We start from the raw sequence: 14,664 nt of genomic DNA, 5'->3' as shown, positions 1-14,664 counted from the left end.
CCTAACAGTGTGATGTCAATGACTAGTAGGAATAGTTGTGTACAGGACTTAACGCAAATTGAAAAAAAGTAATCGCTAGTACATCGGCATTTGCACATACACAAAATAATGTAATTTCCCTTCTCTCCAGAGGGCTAACAAATCTCTTCAGGGAGGTCACCACCCTCCTCTCCTCAGGACGCCCCGTGTGACAGAGGAACCTCCGGACACCCATGTCCCCTCCATGCTGGTCCCAGGGGGTGACCCCCAGACGGTGGGGAACATCTGGGCGGACCACCGTGTCCGCAGAGCCATGTTCCCTACGCGTCAGCGCACCATGAACCCTGACGAGGAGGACGAGGACATCTACCAGATGTTCGTCCCCACCGAGCCCGGCGGGCAAGAACCAGAACCACTTCCTGTTAGGTTAGAGGTCACATCGTCTCCCAGCAAGACCCAGGGACGACCCTGCAGCTGGCACATGGAGCAGGTTCCCACGGTGCAGGTAGACCCCCCATCCACCGGGGACAGCAGAGTGCTGCGGAGAGCCAGCAGCGTGGGGGAGAAACAGACTGACGGCCGACACAGCCCCCCTGGTCAGGATGATGACCAGGAAGGGATGATCCACACCGAATCGTCCAGCAACGACATTTCAGGATCGTCGTCGTCCGAGCAGCTGACGATAGACGACATAGAGAACATTTATGACAACATCAGCTATGAGGACCTGAAGAGCATGGGGCTGATCAGGAGGGAGCAGGAGGGTCGTGGGGCCCAAAGAGAGGCCCCTAGAGACACACAGTGCCCTGGGGCTCTAAACACAGGGGTCCCTGGGAGTATTACAGAGCCTCTTATGGAGCCAGACTGCTTGTCTGACAGTAACCACTCCTCCACCGCCCTGGAGGGGGTGCCATTTGGGACGTGTGCCCTGAAGATCGTGGAGGAGGAGAACATTTATGATACTATCTGCTTTAGGCAGCCCCCAACCAAGGGTGACAGGGATGGGGACAGACCTGGACAGGAGAGGGACAGTCTGTTGCCGTCTGCCTCTGAGCCTTACCTGACGGGCTGTGAGAGCCTGGGGGGCTTCGTGTCCGAGGAGAGCCTACATTTTGGGGAGGACGAGAGGACGGAGGATAACTCCCATCCAGTCCACGGAACCTCCGAACCGGACTACTACTCCTCATCCGCCTCGGAAACGTTCTCCCAACGTTCCCACACCGGTGACCGGATGTCGGAGCAGGTGGACGAGATCTGGAACGATTTGGAAAACTACATCAAGAAGAACGAGAAGAACGCGGACCGCCTTCCCGCCGCGTTTCCCGTGAGTGCCAGTGAGGCCCCCAAGACCTCGTCGGTCAAGAGCAGCCCCAAAAAGAACAGCTCCCAAAAACATAGATCCCCTACCAAGAGCCCCCCAGCCCACAATCCCAACCCCCCCACTGTGACCCCCCCTCACCAATTCACCGTCCCCATCCTCAACTTCCCAGAGCTGCTCAGAGAGGCTACCTTTGAAGATGAAGATCATTACCCCTCCCCCTCTCCCCTCACTCCCCCGTCCCTCCCCCTCCCTGCCATCCCAGACCCTGCCCCTTCCGGGACAGTCAAGACCATCCGTAACAGACTGGCTCGCCTCAGCAGTGGCAGCTTCCGTCTGGAAGATGATGATGAGCTGGGGGATCTGCCCCAACGGGACCCCAGCCAAAGGGACCCCTCCATCAGGGACCTCCACAGCCTGTTCCCTGGAGAGCTGGCTGGGCTGGGGGGTCTGGACTCCGCCCTGGCCTCCTCTTCTCTTCTTCCAGGGGACTCAGTGGACAGCTTCTCCCAGGAGCTCATGGACAAGACCAAGAACCGTGTGTTCTTGATGGCTCGCCAATACAGCCAGAAGATCAAGAAGGCCAACCAGCTGCTCCGCATGAAGAGCATGGACCCCGGCGACATGGGGTCAGGAGGACGCAACAGGGAGGAGAAGAAGCAGCAGAAAGACCTGGAGAAGAAGCAGAAAGACCTGGCAGCCATTTTGGAGGATAAGAAGCAAGGCGGCGCTGCCATAGGTAACAAACATAATCAGTAGTTGCTTATACAGTCATGATATGTGTACAGCTAACTACAGTCAGGTCAATAATTATTGGCACCCTTGATAAAGATGAGCAAAAAAGACAGTATATAATTCATACAAATACTGGATCTTAGACCATTGTTCCATACAGAATATTTCCAGATCCTTGATATTTATTATTATTATTTTAATGTTTTATATATTTTTTTTAACCTTTATTTAAATAGGTAAGTCAGTTAAGAACAAATTCTTATTTACAATGATGGCTTACCAAAAGGCCTCCTGCGGGGACGGGGGCTGGGATTCAAATAAATAAATACAATATAAATATAGGACACAACCCACATCACAACAAGAGAGACACTACATAATGAGAGACCTAAGATGACAACATAGCAAGGCAGCAACACATGACAACACAGCATGGTAGCAACACAACATGGCAACAACAAGGTAGCAGCACAAAACATGGTACAAACATTATTGGGCATAGACAACAGCACAAAGGGCAAGAAGATAAAGACAACAATACATCACGCGAAGAAGCCACAGTAAGAGCGTCCATGATTGAGTCTTTGAATGAAGAGATTGAGATAAAAAAAACTGTCCAGTTTGAGTGTTTGTTGCAGCTCGTTCCAGTCGCTAGCTGCAGCAAACTGAAAAGAGGAGCGACCCAGGGATGTGTGCGCTTTGGGGACCTTTATCAGAATGTGACTGGTTGAACTGGTGTTGTATGTGGAGGATGAGGGCTGCAGTAGGTATCTCAGATAGGGGGGAGTGAGGCCTAAGAGGGTTTTATAAATAAGTATCAACCAGTAGGTCTTGCGACAGGTATATAGAGATGACCAGTTGACAGACGAGTATAGAGTGCAGTGATGTGTCCTATAAGGAGCATTGGTGGAAAATCTGATGGCCGGATGGTGAAGAACATCTAGCCGCTCGAGAGCACCCTTACCTGCCAATCTATAAATGACGTAATCTAGCATGGGTAAAATGGTCATCTGAATCAGGGTTAGTCTGGCAGCTGGGGTGAAAGAGGAGTGATTACGACAGAAGAAACCAAGTCTAGATTTAACTTCAGCCTGCAGCTTTGATATGTGCTGAGAGAAGGACAGTGTACCGTCTAGCCATACTCCCAAGTACTTGTATGAGGTGACTACCTCGAGCTCTAAACCAAGGTGGGGCAAAGTACGCGGGTAGTTAGTCTTGTCCCATCACTGCAACTCCCGTACGGACTTGGGAGAGGCAAAGATTGAGAGCCGTGCGTCCCCCGAAACATGACCCAGCCAAACCACACTGCTTCTTGACACAATGCCCGCTTAACCCGGAAGCCAGCCGCACCAATGTGTCGGAGGAAACACCGTACACCTGACGACCGTGTCAGCATGCATGCACCCGGCCCGCCACAGGAGTCACTAGAGCGCAAAGAAATCTGGCCTGCCAAACCCTCTCCTAACCCGGACAACGCTGGGCCAATTGTGCCCCACCTCATGGGTCTCCCAATCACGGCCAGCTGTGCCACAGTCTGGGATCGAACCCGGGTCTGTAGTGACGCCTCAAGCACTGCGATGCAGTGCCTTAGACTGCTGCGCCACTCCGGAAGCCTCTGCAAATTGATTTTAACAGACAATTGGTCCCCCAAAAAATGCGTCCCTCCATTGAATTTCAAAATCCCAATATGGCCCTCAAGCCCAAAAAATTGACCACCCCTGCTCTAAAGTCTCAGAGGTAGTAATCACACCTGTGTCAAGAGGGGCATTCTTCTTACCAAAGAGAAAGCTAGTTGGACACTTACCAGAGAAAGCTAGTTGGACACTAAGAAAGCTTTGTTGTAGAGCGTTTAACACAAAATCCAGGGACGGGCCAGCTGTAATATGACTGTATCATCTTCATATAAATGGATAAATGGTTGAGAGCTTCCTACTGCCTGAGCTATGTTGTTAATGTAAATTGAGAAGAGCATGGGGCCTTGGAGCCTTTGGGTACTCCCTTGGTGACAGGCAGTGGCTGAGACAACAGATATTATGACTTTTTACACTGCACTCTGAGAGAGGTCGTTAGCAAACCAGGCCTTAGACCCCTCAGAGACACCGATACTCCTTAGCCGGCCCACAAGAATGGAATAGTCTACCGTATCAAAAGCTTTGGCCAAGTCAATAAAAATAGCAGCACAACGTTGCTTAGAATTAAGGGTAATGGTGACGTCATTGAGGACCTTTAATGTTGCAGTGACACATCCATAACCTGAGCGGAAACCAGATTGCTTACCAGAGAGAATACTATAGACATCAGTCAGTTGATTATTGACAAGTACTTCCAACACTTTTGATAAACTGGGCAAAATAGAAATTGACCTATAACAGTTAGGATCAGCTTGATCAGAGATTGGCTTGGCGATGATAGGGGCAGCAACCTTAAAGAAGAAGGGGTCTAAACCATGTTGTTTTGGGGTCAAGTTTAAGGAGCTCCTTTAGCACCTTGGACTCTGACCAAATGCAGGGAGAAACTTTGTAGTGGGGCATGGGTAAAAGAGGGAGGAGGATTGGGGCTAGGTCGCATTAGAAAGGGGTGGGAGATGAGGAAATGTTGGACGGGCAAGAAGGCATGGATGAGTCAAATAGGAATCCTGAATTAATGAAGTGGTGATTAAAGAGTTCAGCCATGTGCTCCTTGTCAGTAACAACCACATCAACAACATTAAGGGACATGGTCAGCTGTGAGAAGGAGGGTTTATTCTCCAGGTCTTTAACAGTTTTCCAGAACTTCTTGGGGTTAGACCCACAGAGAGAGAACTGCTCCTTAAAGTAACTAACCTTGGCCTTGCGGATAGCCTGAGTGCACTTATTCCTCATTTGCCTGAACGAGAGCCCATCAGCCTGAGTATGTGTGCGCCGAGCCTTTCTCCTAAGGGAATTCTTGAGATGGATTAACTCTGCAAGATCACGTGCGAACCAGGGGTTGACCCTGTTTTTAATTCAATATATTTTTTATGGGGCGTGTTTGTTAACACCACAGAAAATATCAAAAAAGAAGGTCCAAGCGTCTTCAAGCTGATTCTATATGAATTTACAGAGGCCAGGTTAGGAAGGGAGGCTTGCTCATTAAAGGTTTTTAGCAAGCATCTAAAACAAATCAGGACAGGTCGTTTCTCTGAGCAACCAATACGAACACAGGCTGTAAAACAGTAATCATTAAGGTCATTACAGAAAACACCAGACTGATACCTATCAGGATTATTTGTGAGGATAACATCAAGGAGAGTAGCATTTTCTGGGTGTTTGGAGTCATACCTTGTGGGATTGGTAATAATCTGAGAAAGCTTTAGGGAGTCCCATTGCTTTAGGACTTGGTCAGGTGGTTTAAGCATGTCCCAGTTTTGGTCACCTCGCAGGATAAATTCAGACTTAGTGTAAGGGGCCAGGAGAGGTAGGGTACAGACCGGTGCTGATGGAAGACTATAACACCCAGCAACAGTCGACAAAGAGCTATTTGAAAGTTAAATGCTTAAAACCAGCAAATCAAATTGTTTGTGGACAGAATTGGTGGAGGACAACCGAGCACGGAAGGTGTTCCTTGGTAAAGATTGCCACTCTACCACCTATGTGAGATTTGTCTTGCAGAACAAGTTATAACCAGAAAGGTTAACATCAGTGCCCGCACCCCACCATACCCCTGTCTGCGCATTATGCCCTGAATATATTCTACCATGCCCAGAAATCTGCTCCTTTTATTCTCTGTCCCCAACGCTCTAGGCGACCAGTTTTGATAGCCTTTAGCCGCACCCTCATTCTACTCCTCCTCTGTTCCGCGGGTGATGTGGAGGTAAACCCAGGCCCTGCATGTCCCCAGCCACCCTCATTTGTTGACTTCTGTGATCGAAAAAGCCTTGGTTTCATGCATGTCAACATCAGAAGCCTCCTCCCTAAGTTTGTTTTACTCGCTGCTTTAGCACACTCTGCTAACCCTGATGTCCTTGCCATGTCTGAATCCTGGCTCAGGAAGGCCACCAAAAATTCTGAGATTTCCATACCCAACTATAACATTTTCCGTCAAGATAGAACTGCCAAAGGGGGAGGAGTTGCAGTCTACTGCAGAGATGGCCTGCAAAGTAATGTCATACTTTCCAGGTCCATACCCAAACAGTTCGAACTACTAATTTTGAAAATTACTCTCTCCATAAATAAGTCTCTCACTGTTGCCGCCTGCTACCGACCCCCCTCAGCTCCCAGCTGTGCCCTGGACACCATTTGTGAATTGATCGCCCCCCATCTAGTTTCAGAGTTTGTTCTGTTAGGTGACCTAAACTGGGATATGCTTAACACCCCGGCAGTCCTACAATCTAAGCTAGATGCCCTCAATCTCACACAAATCATCAAGGAACCCACCAGGTACAACCCTAAATCTGTAAACAAGGGCACCCTCATAGACATCATCCTGACCAACTGGCCCTCCAAATACACCTCCGCTGTCTTCAACAAGGATCTCGGCGATCACTGCCTCATTGCCTGTATCCGTTACGGAGCCGCAGTCAAACGACCACCCCTCATCACTCAAACGCTCCCTAAAACACTTCGGTGAGCAGGCCTTTCTAATCGACCTGGCCCGGGTATCCTGGAAGGACATTGACCTCATCCCGTCAGTTGAGGATGCCTGGTCATTCTTTAAAAGTAACTTCCTCACCATTTTAGATAAGCATGCTCCGTTCAAAAAATGCAGAACTAAGAACAGATATAGCCCTTGTTCACTCCAGACCTGACTGCCCTCGACCAGCACAAAAACATCCCGTGGCGGACTGCAATAGCATCGAATAGTCCCCGCGATATGCAACTGTTCAGGGAAGTCAGGAACCAATACACGCAGTCAGTCAGGAAAGCTAAGGCCAGCTTCTTCAGGCAGAAATTTGCATCCTGTAGCTCCAACTCCAAAAAGTTCTGGGACACTGTGAAGTCCATGGAGAACAAGAGCACCTCCTCCCAGCTGCCCACTGCACTGAGGCTAGGTAACACGGTCACCACCGATAAACCCATGATTATCGAAAACTTCAACAAGCATTTCTCAACGGCTGGCCATGCCTTCCGCCTGGCTACTCCAACCTCGGCCAACAGCTCCACCCCCGCCCCGCAGCTACTCGCCCAAGCCTCTCCAGGTTCTCCTTTACCCAAATCCAGATAGCAGATGTTCTGAAAGAGCTGCAAAACCTGGACCCGTACAAATCATCTGGGCTTGACAATCTGGACCCTCTATTTCTGAAACTATCCGCCGCCATTGTCGCAACCCCTATTACCAGCCTGTTCAACCTCTCTTTCATATCGTCTGAGATCCCCAAGGATTGGAAAGCTGCCACAGTCATCCCCCTCTTCAAAGGGGGAGACACCCTGGACCCAAACTGTTATAGACCTATATCCATCCTGCCCTGCCTATCTAAGGTCTTCGAAAGCCAAGTCAACAAACAGGTCACTGACCATCTCGAATCCCACCGTACCTTCTCCGCTGTGCAATCTGGTTTCCGAGCCGGTCACGGGTGCACCTCAGCCACGCTCAAGGTACTAAACGATATCATAACCGCCATCGATAAAAGACAATACTGTGCAGCCGTCTTCATCGACCTTGCAAAGGCTTTCGACTCTGTCAATCACCATATTCTTTTCGGCAGACTCAGTAGCCTCGGTTTTTCGGATGACTGCCTTGCCTGGTTCACCAACTACTTTGCAGACAGAGTTCAGTGTGTCAAATCGGAGGGCATGCTGTCCGGTCCTCTGGCAGTCTCTATGGGGGTGCCACAGGGTTCAATTCTCGGGCCGACTCTTTTCTCTGTATATATCAATGATGTTGCTCTTGCTGCGGGCGATTCCCTGATCCACCTCTACGCAGACGACACCATTCTATATACTTCCGGCCCGTCCTTGGACCCTGCTATCTAACCTCCAAACGAGCTTCAATGCCATACAACACTCCTTCCGTGGCCTCCAACTGCTCTTAAACGCTAGTAAAACCAAATGCATGCTTTTCAACCGTTCGCTGCCTGCACCCGCACGCCTGACCAGCATCACCACCCTGGATGGTTCCAACCTTGAATATGTGGACATCTATAAGTACCTAGGTGTCTGGCTAGACTGTAAACTCTCCTTCCAGACTCATATCAAACATCTCCAATCGAAAATCAAATCAAGAGTCGGCTTTCTATTCCGCAACAAAGCCTCCTTCACTCACGCCGCCAAACTTACCGTAGTAAAACTGACTATCCTACCGATCCTCGACTTCGGCGATGTCATCTACAAAATTGCTTCCAACACTCTACCCAGCAAACTGGATGCAGTTTATCACAGTGCCATCCGTTTTGTCACTAAAGCACCTTATACCACCCACCACTGCGACTTGTACGCTCTAGTCAGCTGGCCCTCGCTACATATTCGTCGCCAGACCCACTGGCTCAGGTCATCTACAAGTCCATGCTAGGTAAAGCTCCGCCTTATCTCAGTTCACTGGTCACGATGGCAACACCCATCCGTAGCACGCGCTCCAGCAGGTGTATCTCACTGATCATCCCTAAAGCCAACACCTCATTTGGCCGCCTTTCGTTCCAGTTCTCTGCTGCCTGTGACTGGAACAATTGCAAAAATCGCTGAAGTTGGAGACTTTTATCTCCCTCACCAACTTCAAACATCTGCTATCTGAGCAGCTAACCGATCGCTGCAGCTGTACATAGTCTATCGGTAAATAGCCCACCCATTTTTACCTACCTCATCCCCATACTGTTTTTATTTATTTACTTTTCTGCTCTTTTGCACACCAATATCTCTACCTGTACATGACCATCTGATCATTTATCACTCCAGTGTTAATCTGCAAAATTGTAATTATTCGCATACCTCCTCATGCCTTTTGCACACAATGTATATAGACTCCCCTTTTTTTCTACTGTGTTATTGACTTGTTAATTGTTTACTCCATGTGTAACTCTGTTGTCTGTTCACACTGCTATGCTTTATCATGGCCAGGTCGCAGTTGCAAATGAGAACTTGTTCTCAACTAGCCTACCTGGTTAAATAAAGGTGAAATAAAAAAAATAAAATAAAAAAGGTAATACGCTTCTAGGTAATAGGTAATAAGCTTCTAATGTTAATGTGCAGAAAACCCAGGCTTTTACGAGAGCAGAAATCATTGAAGCAGATATCAGAGCACAAGTCAGAATTGGGGCTAGCAACAGTAGATGGGCCAGGGTGTACATGCACATTTCCAGATATCATCAGCAATAGTATTACAATGGCACAGCTGAGAACAGGGAGAGCTCTGCAGTGATGATTTATGACATTTGAATGTGCATTCGATGGCAACAAGATCATATTGTATAGCAATTTCATCAGTTAACATGAATACAAAGTGGTTAGAATAAGATGGGAGGCCAAGAGTCTGTGTAATCAATAGAGAGTCAGAGTACCGAGTGTGGGAACAAACAGTCTGTCCCACGGTTGGGTAAACAAGCAAGTTCATAGTCAACAAAGCATGCAGGAGTCATAAGGCAAATGGCTTAAAGCTAGCCATTGTAAGTTCAGAGTCACTCACCACAACGGTGCGTGTGTGCTGGAGGCGAGCGAAAGCTCGGGAGAGAGTGGGTAGTGTGGCGAGGGTACCTGTACCAGACTGGGAGACGGGCCAGGGCAGACGGTGAACAGATCGCCAGGTGGAATCTAAGCAGCAGTGCAGCAGGAGTAGGTGTCACACCCACTTTGGATAAACTTTTTTCTGGAGGCAGATTCCTTGTAGAAAATTCCAGGGGATGGTCTCTGAACAGCGGGAGAGGGCTTCAAAGGCCTCTGGATTTGGGTGGGGTAGGCTGTGAGACTCTCCTTCCATGGCTTTGGCCAAGGCATTGACACCTTTCACTTCACACCACAGTGCTAATTGAAGTTGTATCTGTTCTGTCCTAGCAAGCTTGGTAGCTTATGGACTGCCCTCTTCAATTCAAACCACATTGTTAATGGTATTCAAGGTCGCCATTTGCTTCCAATGGTCCTGGTGCCCTTGTTAAGGTCTACAGAATCAAGAACTTTAGTACCAGGAGATTTTAACCAAAAACCCAGTTGCCTCTGCCAGGAAGCTGACACATCAAAGGCCACAAGTGGATCTTCCAGCAAGACAAATAACCCCAAACACTAATCAAAATCCACAAAGAAATGGTTTATTGACCACAACATCAACATATTGCAATGGCCAAGTCAGTCTCTGGACTTGAACCCAATTGAAAACCTGTGGTTTGAATTGAAGAGGCCAGATCTGGAAATATTCTGTATGGAGGAATAGTCTAAGATCGTCCCCAATGTATTTTCCAATCTCATAAAATATTTTAGTAAAAGGCTCAGTGTTGTTATCCTTGTAAGGAGAGGGTGCTAGAGTATTGAAAAGGGGTGCCAATCATTTTTAGAATAGTTTTTATTACCTGTTGAACAAAATCTATTTTTCTGAGCAATTGTATTAGTATAAAATAATGTATTTCCCAATTTTATACTGTCTTTTTTGCTCATCTTTATCAAGGGTGCCAATAATGTTGGACCTGACTGTGTTTGTTTGGTTAATAAAAGGACTAAACATGAATTCTGTTTATTTTATTTATATTTCTCTCTCTTTCTCTCTCAGGTGCGAGGATAGCCGAGTACTCCCAGCTGTATGACCAGGTGATGTTTAAAGACCCTCCAGGTCAGGGCTCCAGCAGCCCGGGTCCTCCTGGATCGCACCATTCCCACCTAGGGCTGGCCTCCTCCCCATCCCTGCCTGAGACCTGCTCCTCCCTGGGCCTAGGGCTGGAGGATGACTGGCTCCTCTCCACCTACAGCAACGGGGAGCTGGCCAGCTTTGTGTCGGGGATACGGTCCTCCACCCCCCAGTGCAGGCTCACAGCAGCCTGCTCCGTCCCCACCCTAAAGATCCTACCTCCCTCCCCAGAGACCTCACCCACCCAGCGTTGGAGCTCTTGTGTCTCTGCACCCAGTGAGAAGGAGGAGCATGTGTACAGTTCTATTAAACGACACACCTCCTTTAACTCCGCCTCCTCTTCCTCGTCCTCCTCTAAACCACCTACCAGCCGCTGCCAGTCTATCTGCTCATTGGGCGACCGGCAGCAGGAGAAGGAGAATGACCTTACCGGGTCCAACCGTGGCCCGGCTGTGGTCCCGAGTTCCTCAGAGAGACTCCATGGGCCCAGTAGTCTGGGCCGGGCCGGTCGGCAGAGCAGCCTCCCGGAGCGGTCCAGTTGCGGTCACGGTCACTCTGACCTCACCCTGCAAGATGGTCAGCAGGTGGTGGTCCTGAACCGTGCCTCCGCGCTGAGCATGCTCACAGCCACCCAGAACTACCTGGCCAACTTCAAGGACAATGGAGACGACGATGATGACGATTACGTGGAGATCCGCTCTGAGGATGAGAGCGAGCGGGATCAGGACTGCTCCGGGCAGCGTAACAACGGTGGTGGTGGTGGCTCCAGAGGGCCAGCCCAGACCCAGAGTCTGCCCTGCACCCCGTCGAGGTCCTCCTGTGGGCTGACGGACCGGGAGCGTCTACAGGAGTACCTCTGGGCGGAGCAGCCGGCACAGCAGAACCAGCCCAACATCGTCCAGTCACTCAGAGAGAAGTTCCAATGCCTCAGCTCCAGTAGCTTTGCCTGAGTTGCCATGACCACCCATAACACACCACCATATGAACATACTAGTAGATGTAGTTTAAGCAGGTCTGTAGCTTTGCCTGTCTCATGACAACAAATAACACTAAACGGCTGGAGGTTTGTTAACAGGGAATGACACACTAAATGGTCAATTCAACACACTACTGTACGCACAACACTACACAGCACACAGGTCTTTAGCTTTGCCAGAGTCTTCAGGACAAAAAAGTACCAATATGCATTTTTGCCTGATTCACCGGTACAACGTCACACGCAACATGCAATACTGCAGCTTTGCCAAAGTCACATGGGCAAATTTCAACATATCACAAAACAACATGCCAAATACTGCACTTGAGTAGTCATGGCAACATACATGTACAGGAACATATTAGTACTACAGAGGCACTCCACCGCCACAGCACTTTTTACAGTCTTCCATGTCAAGAAGATTGACTTCCGTATCTATTTTAGATAAGTTGAAAAATAACTATGAAACGGTCAGTGATCATTTTAGCAAACTGGATGCTATTGCTGAGTACAACAGTGTAGCTAGGGGCTCAGAGTGTATGGGCTTAACCATTTAAAGGGAAGCATACAGACCCATCTTTTAGAGATGTTGGAAATTAGTATTCCATGTACTGTACAGATATTTCTGCTCATTTCTGTTATAGTAGTAATAGTAAGAAATGTATAACTATCCATTAATTCTAACCGTTCCCCCTTTCAACAAAAATACTGACATCCCAAAAATGTAATTTGGTACACTGCTGCAGTCTGCTAGCATCTCTTGATGAGGAAATGGCACTGGCTGAATTTGAGTTATGTTGCTGTAATTTGCTCTTTTGAACACCATGTCATTTTAGTTAACAACCATCTAATCAAGGTTTTCAACTTTTGTTTGAGTTACTTTTTAAAGGTTGTTTTAGCGTATTTAACTTCCTATAGCTGAGCTTACCCCTTATCCGAGGGATGATCCTATGTGACTAGTTGTCAGTGGTACTGTTTTAACTGTGCATAATACAGTGTCAACCAATTTAACACAATCTGTGCAAGCAGCTTAATGAATTTGCAATTAGCTCAGGATTATAGGCTAGGTATGGACAGTTTATCAGCAATAATATAAAGAGGATCCACGTGCCTTTTTAAACATGGAGCCTCCACACATAGTACCTTGCTGTTCATTAGGTTGAGTATATTTTACATTGGGCTGTGGTGATGTAAAGCAGTAGATAGCCTATACCAGTCTTAATATAATGATTGGGTTTTCTCAACCTGCTCAAACGCCTTGGTCATGACTAGGGGATCACGCTTTAAACAGAAAAATCTTAAAATCAAGAGAAAAGTGTGCTGATATTCAATAAGCAGCCGCAATAGGAGTTATCTATTTATTTTGAATCTGTGCGTCTGAAAATGGTAATAAGTATATTTTAGTCTTCTACATACACTACGTAGGTTGAGTGGCATAGTGCATCTTAATAGGAAGAACCTAAAATGTTATTTTATCTTATTCATTTTAAAACGTTGTTTCTAAGAGGGACCATGGAGGAGAGCGTTGAATGAGTGCAGTATTGTGTTTTGATGTACATTTCTCTTCAACCTCACAGAATTTCGGGTCAAATGTTTTGTTTACTTCATGGGACACCCCTCACCTTCACACTACTGATCAGCACCCCACCCTTCCCACTCCCTTTCTAAACACGTTATGCCTGAATATCATCCTGATTCATTCAAATATTCACAATAATGTCATGTTAGGGTAGATTGTCACATACATTGAGTTTACTTTTTGTTTTAACTCGGACATCACTAAACAGTTTCAGCAGTGAAGATCCACACTTATTGAGAATTTGTTTCATGTTTGAGCTCATCAATGTCTCCAACTTACAATGTCCTATTTATTTACAACAACAAAAAACTATTCTTGACCCCCACTCATCGCTATTATGAACCGCCACAGCCAGTTTGTAATTTAGAATAATAACTTTGTTGGCTTCTTGATGAATTTCGGGACACTTTGGATAAAATTTGGTTCATTTGTTTACTGTGAATGTTACAAAAAAATGTAGTTTTGTTTTACGCACTGTTTGATTATATTTTCCTTATCAAAATAATAAATGAAAAGTTGGAATGCACAATATCATGTAAATGTATCCAAAACAACTTAAAAATATGAAGTATGTTTCTTTTATTCATTGTATATTTGTTTCTCGTGTTTCACTGGTGGGGATTGTCAACCTTCATTGAAATTGAATTGACTCTTGCACTTTTTTTTTTTTAATTATTAATTTTTTACATTTGATTTGTAAACACTTTGTAAAGATGTACATTTTAGGAGAGTTATTCTTGTATGCCATAGGTTTGCTATATGATGATTTAATGTTTAAGTTAAGTGTACTGTAATTTTTTAAAACTGCTAGTTGCCATTTGCTCGATAAAACAAATGTATTTGAGGTCATAAATAAAAGACAAAGTGGGTTTCCATGACTTGTTGAACAATTATTCATTGATCAAATACACTTGTGAGCTATCCATGATGGATAATATAAATTCATACACAAGGTTGCATGAGAGCTATTCAGAGCATCAACTGACCAATGATAGACATTATTTTAGCACAAAGACATCCATATAGGCCTAAGCAATACAGTAAGTAAAACAAGTCTGTAATCAAAGACTACTGTTAGCTGTGAGGACTACAGATTGTATACAAATTACAGCTGGTTATGTTGTGCCTCATGAGGGTTTTAGGATGAGCTCAAAGTGGATGACCCACCCCCCTGCAGAATCAACTGATATAGAAAACTTGCTGTACTTGTTTTTGGTATGGAAATTTCTTGAAAATACAAGCAAGTGCTACAACACCTGCCAAAGTGATCTGTTACATTTTTTCTAATTTAACCTTTAACTAGGCAAGTCAGTTAAGAACAACTTATTATTTACAATGACGGCCTAACTACCTCAGCCA

The 14,664-nt window shown here is 46.6% G+C and overlaps 1 protein-coding gene across 3 annotated transcripts in view; it reads left to right on the top strand.

The window, feature by feature from the left end:
* LOC115139295 (pleckstrin homology domain-containing family G member 1) overlaps positions 1-14,183 on the top strand; it is a 132,741-nt gene extending 118,558 nt beyond the window's left edge. For all 3 annotated transcript variants that reach the window (XM_029676497.2, XM_029676499.2, XM_029676498.2), the window contains exons 16-17: positions 131-2,036; positions 10,676-14,183. In XM_029676497.2, the coding sequence (XP_029532357.2) occupies positions 131-2,036; positions 10,676-11,700 (2,931 nt within the window). In that variant the 3' untranslated portion in view covers positions 11,701-14,183. The remainder of the gene's footprint in view (positions 1-130; positions 2,037-10,675) is intronic.
* The last annotated feature ends 481 nt before the right edge of the window (positions 14,184-14,664 follow it).

This window comes from Oncorhynchus nerka, linkage group LG13 (genome assembly GCF_034236695.1).
Source record: "Oncorhynchus nerka isolate Pitt River linkage group LG13, Oner_Uvic_2.0, whole genome shotgun sequence".
NCBI lineage: Eukaryota > Metazoa > Chordata > Actinopteri > Salmoniformes > Salmonidae > Oncorhynchus > Oncorhynchus nerka.
This window is presented reverse-complemented; position numbering and strand designations above follow the sequence as displayed.